The sequence below is a fragment of the Agelaius tricolor genome, unplaced genomic scaffold (assembly GCF_023055355.1).
Source record: "Agelaius tricolor isolate 1412-34295 unplaced genomic scaffold, bAgeTri1.0.p SCAF_14, whole genome shotgun sequence".
In the NCBI taxonomy this organism is placed as follows: domain Eukaryota; kingdom Metazoa; phylum Chordata; class Aves; order Passeriformes; family Icteridae; genus Agelaius; species Agelaius tricolor.
The window spans coordinates 16,213,709-16,224,665 of NW_027269274.1; the positions used below are offsets into that span (position 1 = coordinate 16,213,709).

A 10,957-nucleotide genomic window follows, 5' to 3' on the forward strand; every position below is an offset into this window, starting at 1 on the left:
ATTCATCTTAAGGGTAAGTTGGGATTTCTTTTTGGGCTCTGGATGCCCAGGACTGGCAGCTGGAAGCTCCTGCCCTCCTGACTTCTCCAGCAAGCCTTTCTGAAGGGATATGAGTTTCTGTGCTGTAGAACACTAAACTTTGACCCCCACAGAGCTTCCCTTTCCAAGTTTTTCACATTAAGTTCAGTTTTTGAAACAGGGGAATTCACTGCACACAAATTACCAGCAGATACTGGGGTAACACTCCAGCAGTTCCTGTGGGAAATTGCAAATGACAGGGGAAAAAGACAATCACACTAGACTTTCATGTAAATAGTTTAATTATATTTCAATGCATTAAAACACAGAAACACTTGAATTAAATTACATCATAATGCTTCTGCTAAATTATACATCCAAGAACTGTGAGAGGAGGCGCTATGGAACTAAAAGAATATGAGCCCAGCAATTAGCCATAATATTCTTTTAGTCTTATTATCTGTACTTCTTTACTCTTAAGGGCAGTCATCACAGGACAAAGCCTACCATCACAGGGAGAGAGGTTCAAGACAAGTCCTGTGTAGGTGTGTTTGTTGTTGCACTGCAGCACACAGAACTGGGAGAAGGGCACACACTGGGCTGAGGCGTTGAGGAATCAGCTCAGCTCACACTTGCTTTTTGTTGACTTTAAAACAACCATTCAAATTCCAGTCCTAAGAGTTCTGGGGAAAATGCTGCAATTTAAGACAGCTGGTCACCCGTACTGCCACGTGCTTCCCTGTGCTGCTGCAGGGCCTGGAAGGGGGGACAGGCAGGAAGGGAGAAATCAGCTGTGGCTGCTCTCAGTGAGAATTTGCAGGAGCTGGCAAGTGTGTGTCTGTGTTGGGAGGTATTTGTCTCTAGGCTGATGGCTGGGAATAGCCACAGACAGACTCCAAACGCTAAGGACCTAATCTGCATTACACTGAGTGTTTGTACCCATGCACCTTCCTTCCAGCAGCATCCCCCGGGGCAAACAGCAGCAGCCTGGGCGTGCCTCCTGCCACATCTCCTGGCAATGAGGACTGGGCTGTTTTTCACACCCCAACCCCTAAAATACCCCCAGAAATCCATAGATCTAAAAAGACATCTGGATACTGAAAAACTAAAGCAATTTAGCCCTGCAAAGCTGCCCTGAGGGAAACTGGAAGAGGGAAGGCTGGTAAGGAGCTGTACCCTGCAGGGGTCAGGGGCACAGGCCCAGGAAAGAGTCTGCATTTAATGAATATGGGAAAAACAATCACACAGGGGAAGAACAAAAACTAACTGGCAGGTCCAAACTTGCAACAAAGCACATGGTACCCGAATTACCACTCTGAAACAACTCCTTGCATAAAGCTTTAGATCTGCACTCAAATTTTGGCTTGCCCTGATTCCCTTTTAACTGGTGCTGTGGATGGAATAAAATCTGATTGACAATGCCTGTAACCACACAAAGATCAGGAGGTAATCAGGGCACAGCTGGGCACTGATGCTGCTCTCTGGCTGCTCTGCAGCACTTGGGGCCAGTGCCCACCAAAAGGCTTTCAGCCAACAGACCCCCACACTGCCCTGCCACATGCCAAGGTGGCCAGAGACCCCTTGGCACTCTATTCCTCCTGCAGCCCTGAAGGATGCACAGGCAGAGATGCTTCAGGGCTACAGGGAAACCCCTGGCTTACCTGTCTAGTCCCACCTACCTGTTCCTAGCAGGTAACTCGAGCAGAGGCTAAGGCAAAGCTCTGTGTTCCCTTCAGCAGGAAGAAGAGAAGGCTCTGACTGCAGGTCCTGGCAGGTAAGGAAGTACAAACCAGCTGTTAGTCATCTCTGGGGGCAAACACTGGGTTGTTGTTGAGCCAATACATGTTTTTCCTTTTTTAAAAGAAAGTATTTCAAAGCTTAATGTTTTTTCCTGGATAACGCTCTGCACTGTAGAAACTTCCCTGAGCCAAAGCAGGAAGGGAGAAATGGTATTGGAACCCTAGTTCTGCTTAACTCTTCTTTGTGGCCCAAGCACTCTTATTCCTAGCTCAGCAGCAGGGCTCACATAGCCAGACAGTGATAGGCCCTGGCTCTAGCTGTGGGAAATCCCCTCTGTCTATAGAGTAGCTCTAATTTGGAATATTCAGCCACTTCCTCAGTTAAGATGCTATCAGCCAGATCTTCACTGTTTCACTTTTTCAAGCCAGTGAATTCCCATGCTACAACACCTCCCTGGTGCACATTTACCAGCAGCCACAGGCCCGGGAGAGGATAATCCCTTGGTTGTGTTCTCCTTGCTGTGCCTCAGGTCACCCCTTAGCTGGGGCAGGCAGCTCTCCTGGCTCAAAGAGGCTTTGCCACCAGTCCCCAGGACTGGCCAGAGCTGTGGTCACTGCACAGAGAGGCTCATCCAGCACTTTCCTTGGGGCCTGGGCACACAAAGCCAGTGCAGAAGTTCTCTGAGATGTGCCCCTCTCTCCTTCCCTGACCCAGTGAGCACAGCTCTGTGCTCTGACACGTTAATCTACACAAAGCAGGCACTGTTCCTAAGCTCAAAGCTTGGTAGGTGGTGTCAAGCAGTGCCAGCCCAGAAACTGGAGCTCAGGAGGTTTTAATGGTAACACACACACACCAGAAAATCACCACTGCCCTCACAAAGGGTTTATTTCCCAGAGTGGTGGCACTTCCTGTGCCCATGTGTAACACAAACCAACAGGTGACCAGCTGGGCTCAGTGATCAGCCATGCTTGAGGGAAGTCACTGCTTTGTTGGTTTCATCCTCCTCGTTGTCAGCAGGATCCCGGGACAGGTCAGGGCCCGGTCATGCATTGATGGCGTTGGCCACGTCAGTGAACACCAGGCGGCTCGGTCTCTGCAGGGCTCCCTGGCTCGGCAGCAGCACCTGCAGGGGAGCAGCAGAGCTCAGAGCCCTCAGGGCTGCACCTTGGAGCGGCATTCACCCTCCCAGGGGAGCCATTCACCCTCCCAGGGGCTAACGAGGCGTTAACAAGGCTGTGACAGGAACATACAACAGCCTGGAGAGTTAGTCAGCACATCCATGCCAGTTTAAAATCCCCACGTCATTGGATTACTGGGTCTCACTATTTATATATACAAGGCAGCATGAAAAGCTTGAGATATCAAGAAGGCCTGGAAATGTGCATTTGCCTGAACTTGAGCTGTTGTTTTAGACTCTCCCTCTCTTTTTATATTGAATCTTTAAACTCTTGTATTTCCCAAGCATTAGCAAGAGGGACCTGAGGCATCCTGCTGGCCAGTCTGTCCCTGGAGAGGATGATTCTGGTTTTACTGGGCTGAGGTTAACTCTGGCCTTAAAATTTCCCCCCCTCTACTACCTCCAGGTAAGCCCCCATGTGAATTAATAGAGGGATCTGATGTTGTTCTAGTATGTGCTACTCAGAGAATAAGATTCTTTGCTTTTATACACCACATTTCCTGCTTTCCGAACTAGTCTATTTCATGTCGGTTATCTTTCATATTCCAATGTGAAATTTGAGCTCTTCAGCAGGTTAAGAATGTCTCAAGGTAAGTATTTTATAATTACAGTTGTATTTATTATTTCCTCTTTCCTTTTCTGCCTACACCAAGCTTGCTACAGATTTTCTGAAGGTATAAAGTGTGTGGAAACTGAAAACCGTTTGGGAGAACTCCTGCTCCTGGACAGGAAAAGCAGGGGATGACATGGGTAACAGAGAGCAGCTGGAAAGGAATGCATGAAAGGAAAGGTATGTCTGCTCCAAGGACAGGCTGTGTCACTGGGTAAGGGACACCTGTTCCAACCATCCTGCTGGCTCTTTTAAAAAGGCTTTTTGTGTAGTAGTGGTGACAAAGGGAACAGACAACACTGTGAAGCTGGACCCAAACAGTGGTGAGAAGCCCTTCTTTCAAATATCTCCTACCTCTTGTTACAGTGGGCAGGAGAGAGCCTCCTGTCAAACACTGCCTGACTCCTCAGTCCACCCTAAGCACTCCAAAACACTCAGGCCTCTACCTCCAGGGCTGGCAGAGATGGGGAAGTCCTCCTGAGATCTTCCCTACCCTGCAGCCCTACAAAATCTCCCTGGCCCTGTTGGAAAGCAGTGCAGGGAGCAGTGCTGCAGTGAGCCTGGGGTGGTTGCTGCCTACCTTGCTGTGTGATGCCTGGGAAGAAGCTGCATCTCGCCCGTGTTCCAGCAGCTCCTGCTCCAGCTCATCCTGTTCCTCGGTGGGATCGAAGTTGTACATGGGCATGAGCTGGTGCCGCAGCTTCTCCAACCTGCCCAGGGGGAGGGAGAGGGTTGGCTGAGAAGGACAGAGCTCAGGCTGCTTCCCCACCCCACTGCTGAGGCTCTCTGCAGCCTGCTTCTCCTGCTGCACAGGGATTCTGCTCCTGTGGCTCTTGCTGGATGAGGCTAAGAACCTACTACACACAGCTGGCAGGAGTGCAAGGCACCCAGAGTGCAGTTACAGGGATTAATTGCCATCACTAATCTATGTTGGCAGGCATTTACACACAGAGGAATCGGGATTTAAGTTCTTGCAGACCTTAAAAGATTAGGCTTTATGTGGAGGGACAAAAGAAACAGTGGAACATACTGGCTTGGCACATTGTGACTTTTCCCCCTGTCCCTCTGCCCACACTGCACTTCAAGCTCCAGTGGCCTGAGAGTACTTTAACTCTGGGGCTGAAGTACATAAAATTAAACAAAATAATGAACAATAAATAGAAAATAGGAAAGAGAGAGATTCTCACAGGGAGCTGATGCCTGTGGACACTGTTCCTACTCTTGTATCATTGCTCCAAGAGACAGAGCTATGAATTATTACTCAAAGGGTCTCCTCAGAGCTGGATGATGGATGGGGTGGCTCCTGGGAGAACACTGAGTCCTGCCTTTGGCTATAGCTGAGTTTTGAAGTAGAAGGAAACACACAAGCAGTTACTGGCAGTGTCACCACAAGTATCTATTTTGGCAAGTGTTAGGATGACACATTCTTCCCCTGCTTCTCTATGAGCTTACCAGCACAACCATTATCTCCAGCAGTGCTACGTTCACAGGCCAAGCATTGCTCCTGCAGCAGCACCCAGACCAGGGCTTTGGGGCTGGGCTAGGAAATTTTACAGTGGGCAACAGCACTTTCTGGAAGTCTATGCATGGCCAGATCTGCCCCAAGGAGTGGGGGAGGGAGGAGGTACCACAGCTTATGGATCTTCACCAGAGTCCCTGCTGTGACACAGAAGAACCAAGATGTGATTCTCCCTGTGTGCTGTTCTCCTCTCTATTTTCAGCCAGGAGCTTAGCAAGGAAATTAAGACATTAACTCCTGGGCTGAAGCTGCATCTCTGCACTGTGCTGCTGCCATTGCTGTCACTGCCTGGGCTGCTAGAAAACAGCAATCTGGGAATGGCTGAAACCTGAGATCTACACCTGTCATGATGGAGTTCCCAGCTTCTTTATACAGCCATAACCCTCTCCTCTGTTTTGGTGCATCTCATAGGTGAAGTGTGATGAGTTTGTAGGATCCCTGACCTCCTCCTGCTCAGCCTTATTCTCCTTCCAAAGCTGTGGAGGAGTCTTTGACACTCTGGTGTCAGAGGGATGCCCAGTCCCAGGAGTCAGTGTGCCAGCCTCAGTCACACAATGTTCTCCCACAGCCATCACTTGCACTCTCCCCATCTCCTCCTGAGCTCACTCTGCATTTTGAAGCACTGAGTTCCCTTCAGCCAATAACAGATCTTACCTCTTCCTCTTCCTGATATACAGAACCTGAAGGAGAAAAAGAAGCATCATTACAGCAGTCCCAGTAGGATGGGGAATAGCTGAGAAGAGGAATTTTGGGCACACAGGAAAGAGGTAGAGAGGGTTGGTGTCACTGTGCACCAAAGTGGGGGAAGGGAGAGTGACAAGGAAAATGACATTTCATATGCATCACTGTGAGCTTGGCAGCACATCATGTCTGACACTAAGTGCTCAGTGGCCTGTTATTAGGTGTGTTAGTAGGAGTAGGAGTATTAGGTGTATTACCAGGTGTAGCTCAGCACATTTCTGTGGCTGCAGGACATATATGGCAATTTAAGAGTGGATGAAAATGCTTCCCTTTGTGATTTTCATGTGCAGATTTCCTACAGCACAGAAGTGCTGCTACCCCCTCCCCAGTAGAAAGGGAAGAAGCAAAGAGGGAGGGCATGCTCAGGGACTTGCCTCTGCCAGCCTCTGCAGGGAAGAAAGGGAGGCTTTGGGCCTCCAGCCTTGTTCTGAGAACTACGGACGCTGGATGCTGCTCTTGGGAACTTTTGACTGTTTCCAGGTTTTCTTAGGGGCTTTTGGAAAAATTCCTCCGGGGGCCTGCAATGAAATTTTGCAGTAGGCTCCTCTGATGGCTGTATTAGTGAAGCCCTTCCTTGCACAAGGGATGGGAGCTTGCTGCTACCTTCTGTTCTCTGTTGGCAGGGAAATGATCTGGTTACATAAAAGGAGAGCTGCAGCCCTTGCACTGCCTGCCCAGAATCAGGGTACCTGAAAGCTTCTGCCCACAGCATTAATGGCAAGGTTAGTGACACACCAAACCCTCAAGGACTGATACCCAGCATGCAGAACCTTGGAAATGCAGTCCAGGGTGAGTCTTGCTAAGATGGATTCAGGCCACTTTAATTCAAAAAGAATTACCCCATGTCCACAGGGGGGACTTAGATGGTTTCAACAGTCTGCTTGAAAAGTTAATATGGATAAACTTTCTTGTGGGGCCCAAGAGAAGGTTTAAATCAATGCAGCTGTTCCAGGTAACAAGTCAGAACAGAATCTGCTTTTTTCACTTTTAATTGAATTTCCTATTGCTATTAAAAACAAATACTGATACATATGGCTGCTCCTAGGCCTGCTGAGCATCCCATTTGGATCAGACCTCAGGGAGACTGCAGAAATACTGGAGCACTTGATAGAGGCCTTAAAAAAGAAAGGAATCTCTGGAACTATCAGTTCCCAGCAGTTCTGGGTGAAACAGTAATAGAATTCAAATAAATTATTCAGTGTAAATCAGTCCTAGAACCTCTAGCCACCCTCAAGAGACAGGAATGTTTAGCTGGGCTCTCTTACCATTGCTACAGCCAAGCCAATCACAGTAATGATCCCAAAGGAAAGCAGCATGGTGCTCATGCCAGGTCCCGTGCTGGCCATGTCTGGGATTTTGGTGCTGTTGAAACTGGTAGTCTCAGGGCTTATGGTGGCTGTTTGTGGTACAGTCACATCCAGAGCTGTCCCTGGGTCTGGCCTGGCCGTGCTGGGGGTGCTGTGATGCAAGTCATGCACAGAGGGTGAGCTGTAACTCATCCTGCCAGCTCTTGGTAGCTCCTGTTACCAAGCTGTTGTCCTCTCCCATCAGCTACAGGAGTGCAGAGCTGCCCTTCCACTCGAGGGCCCCACGTGAGACCTCTCCTGCAGCATCACCACTGATGGGTTTTCCTCAGGGTAGGAACCACACTGGACTTGGCCTAGGACAGAATGAGAACAAATGAGCAGTGCAGAGCTCTTGGAGACAGGCACAACCTTTCCCACAGTTCCCCAATTCACCAGCACAGTTTTTGAATGCCTGCTCAAAATAAGAAAAATGTTTTTTAAACTTACTGAGAGCCCCCAAAGTCATGCCTGATTTGCTTGGAGTTGGTGATAACTCTCCCATCACTACTCCAGCTCTGCCTCCTTGCAGTCACTTGGAGATCTGTGTGGGGACAACCTCAGAACCCTTGTCTCTGGTAGCCCCAGGCTGAACCAGGTGGTCTCTATCTGTCCCAGGATAGAGCATCTTCCTGCTTCTGTCTCTTGCTTTTAATTTTTGAAAAGTTGTATTGATCCCCTTATCAGTGGGAATATACCCAATGAAATGACACTCAGCTGTGAGGCATCCATATCTCAGAATGCTTTTTATTGAATCCAAAGTAGGAGTTCCCTGTTGTGTGCACTGTCCCACTGCTGCTCATCCCAGTGCTCTGGAAAGGGTGGGTTGCATCAGTCCTCCATCTAAAGACACCAAGTATTTCTCAATCCCTCATGAAAGCACCCACTCAAGATTAGTCATGCACTGGCAATTATCAATATTAATTTTAAAATTAGTCCAATTTTGGATTGGAGTTGTGAAATTTGATAGATCTGTTCATGCTGAGAACATGAAAGGCTTTAATTGCTTCATGCTTCTATTGTGCAAATGATCAAGAGTTGCAAAACACCATGGGATGAGCCTATGGGAAGTATTTGCACATTTGTTTATAAAAACACTGTATGTAACTTTAGATCATCAGTTGCTTCCCTGAAAACGCAGCTACCTCTGGAGCTGAGCTGACCTGAGAACTTCTGTAGCAGTTCTCTGGTAATTTCCCTGCAATTTAGCAGACATTGCATCTCTGGGCTGGAATGCAGCTGGGACAGAGGGGTTAGTGAGCTCTGAATAGAAAAAGATGTGCCTGCAAAGAGAAACGAGCCATTGTTCTGCTCCACTCTGTTCCATTCCAGGCAAGGTTACTGTGCAGTTCCCACACTGTGGTGCCTTACTGCTGTCCACAACTGCAGCAAGCAGCATGATCAACATCTGCCACTAACAGCTGGAGCAGGAAACCACCCCAGGCAAGCAGCACCGGCCCTTGCTGTGCTCAGTCAGCAGCTGGAGCAGTCACCTCCACTTGTCCTGCAGCTCCCTGAGCAGGTAAATGCTTTGCCACTCATGCAGGGTCTGTCTCAGTCCCCTGGAAACAACTTTGTGAAGCAAAGGGGAATTCTGAAGTGTCTGGAAGACACTGTCAACTCCCTGGAGTTTCCAGAGAAATGTGAATAATAACAGTTCTGGTCTGATCCCTCCTAACATTGTGCTGGGCCACAAGTCATTGCAGCTGAAGGGGACTGTGCCCTTCACTGACCATCAAGCCCTGCACTCTGCTTAAACCACAGGCACTTGGACTTCTCCAGCCACTCCTGACCACAGCACAGCTCAGGTGCCATGCACACTTGGGCACAAAGATGGCAAATTTGAAATCAGTGTCATAACAACAGCAGCAGCAGCAGTCACAGCCCAGCAGGGAAAGGGAAGGAATTATTGAGCAGATCGAGCAGCTGCTCAGGCAGAATCCATCAATTTGTGCTATTCAGGGAAACTTTCCATAATGATAATACCCATTTTTTAAAAAGCCACTACCAAGGAAATAGTGGAAAAAGAGCCTGAATGAAAGGAGTGAAGCAGGCCCAAGGGCTTTGCAGAGTGTGGCTCTAGATCTTGAACAGCTCCTAAATTTTGGAAACAAAATTGGTTAGTTCTTCAGCTGAATGTGGTGTCAGTTCTAAAAAACTAAAAAGGACTGGGTTGAAATAAGCCAGCTGAAATCTGGTTGAAGAAGAATGGAGGCTCTTTTTCTTGCTCTTGCCATCCTGCTCATGCTGAAGGATTCCTGTGCCCACAGACCTACTTCTAAAAGCAGTCCTGTGTCAAAGGTTTCTGACCTGGCTTACACAACCACTCCCAGGTTCAGATAGGGCTGTTTCTGCTCCCCAGCTCCTCCTGGTCCAGGCTGCAGACAGACAGACAGAGCGGCTGAGTGCAAGGATGGCCCAGGGCCCACAGCTTACACAGCAGAGCTGGGGGGGATCATCTTTCCCCACCACCCTCCTTTCCCAGTTGTCATCCTGGTGCTGGAAGTTTGATCTGCAGGCTGGGCACACTCCAAGCCTCTGATGGCAGCTGTAGGGCCAGGGACAGCTACTACCTATCACTGGCAGGTTCCAGCACAGTCCATGCACAAATAGAACAGAAGAGGAACCAGATCCTCAGCTGCTGCCAGCTGGCATTGTTCCACTGCCTGCACCAAGAGAGCTCCTTGCACAGCCAGGAGTGCTCTGTGCTGGGCTCTGCTGGGTCTGCAAATAAGGAGAACACGTTTGTTTCTCTCCCAAGCCAGCATTTCCAAACTGATCTCTGATAGGTGCTGCTTACTTCTGAGTTGCAGAAAATTGTTCTGGGCCCCACCTTGCGCCTTTTCTGAAGTATTGGTTTTAATCTCTGTGCTGCTGTTTCATTTTGGGTGTGACAGGAACAGAGATTTGTGTCACTGGGATGAAGATGGGTCAGAGGGTTTCTGCATGAAGAATAATAACAAGTATAGTTTCTTCATTACTTCACCAAGATGAAGTATCTGTGGTAACTCAGCAATACAAGCGGCACTGTGTTGCTGCTGGCAACGGGACGTGGCTTCCCAGTGGGTGAACTTCTGGCTTCCCCCACCGCTTCTCCAGAGCTGACCAGGCTCCAGGGCAGCGGGGAAGCCCCGACCGTGTGTGCGCACTGCCCCGGAGCTCCCCGGCTGTCACCGTCACCCTGTCCGAGAAGGGCACGGTCCCGTCACACCCTGGCCCAGGCGCGGGGACCGTCCCCAGCAATGTCACCGCTCCTGTGACCCCGCTCTGACACACACCGGATCGGCAGCGACCGCCCTGGCCCCGTGCGCACTGCACCGCTGCCCGCACTCCATCCCTGCGGGAAGTCCCTCCTTCCCCATCCCGAGAACTTTCCGGGCGGATAACGGGTTACGGGGCCCTTCCCGCTGCCCAGGCAGCGCGGGCTCAGCCGCGGACTCACAGCTGGCTCCCCGCTCCGCCGGGCCTGCCCGAGATACGGCCGGGACCGGACCCCGAGAGGCCGCGGCAGCCCCGCAGTGCCCGCGGGAGGGGCGGGACGGCGCAGCCGGACACCCCCGCGGCGCGGCCCGGCCCACCCTGCCCCGCGCGTCCCTGGAAGCGCCCCCCGCGCCGAGGCGGCCGGGCCGGCACTTACTGCGCGCTGCCGCCGAGGCGTCCGGTCCCCCCGGGGCGCGGGCGGAGCGGCCGCCGGGGGCCGCGCCCGGGGCCGCGAGGGCCGGGCCGGGCCGCGCCGCTCGGCTCCGCGCGCACCGCCGCTGGCCCCGCCCCGCCGCACGCCGCCCCAGGCCATTGGCCAGCGCCCGCGA

At 50.8% G+C, this 10,957-nt stretch overlaps 1 protein-coding gene across 2 annotated transcripts; it reads right to left on the reverse strand.

The window, feature by feature from the left end:
• Positions 1–302: 302 nt before the first annotated feature.
• Positions 303–10,921, reverse strand: CUNH3orf18 (chromosome unknown C3orf18 homolog). Of its 2 annotated transcripts, XR_011681198.1 has the most exons (6): positions 10,786–10,921; positions 7,071–7,465; positions 5,719–5,744; positions 4,126–4,255; positions 1,698–2,881; positions 303–774 (listed from the first exon to the last, which is right to left on the reverse strand). XR_011681198.1 is itself a non-coding variant. In XM_071439924.1 (5 exons), the coding sequence occupies exons 2-5, from the start codon at positions 7,302–7,304 to the stop codon at positions 2,801–2,803; spliced, it is 471 nt and encodes a 156-aa protein (XP_071296025.1). In that variant the 5' UTR covers positions 7,305–7,465; positions 10,786–10,921; the 3' UTR covers positions 303–2,800. The 2 variants fall into 2 exon arrangements, 1 of the variants encoding a protein (XP_071296025.1); XM_071439924.1 differs by having other exon boundaries at positions 303–2,881.
• Between the last annotated feature and the right edge of the window lie 36 nt (positions 10,922–10,957).

Bases quoted from the DNA above. Each gene is read 5' to 3' on its own strand.
- CUNH3orf18 (XM_071439924.1), bottom strand. From the start codon at position 7,304: ATGAGTTACAGCTCACCCTCTGTGCATGACTTGCATCACAGCACCCCC. The intron at 5,745-7,070 runs GTAAGAGAGCCC...TTTCTCCTTCAG, and splicing joins TTGGCTTGGCTGTAGCAATG to GTTCTGTATATCAGGAAGAG. The intron at 2,882-4,125 runs GTAGGCAGCAAC...GCTCCCCTGCAG, and splicing joins CCCAGGCATCACACAGCAAG to GTGCTGCTGCCGAGCCAGGG.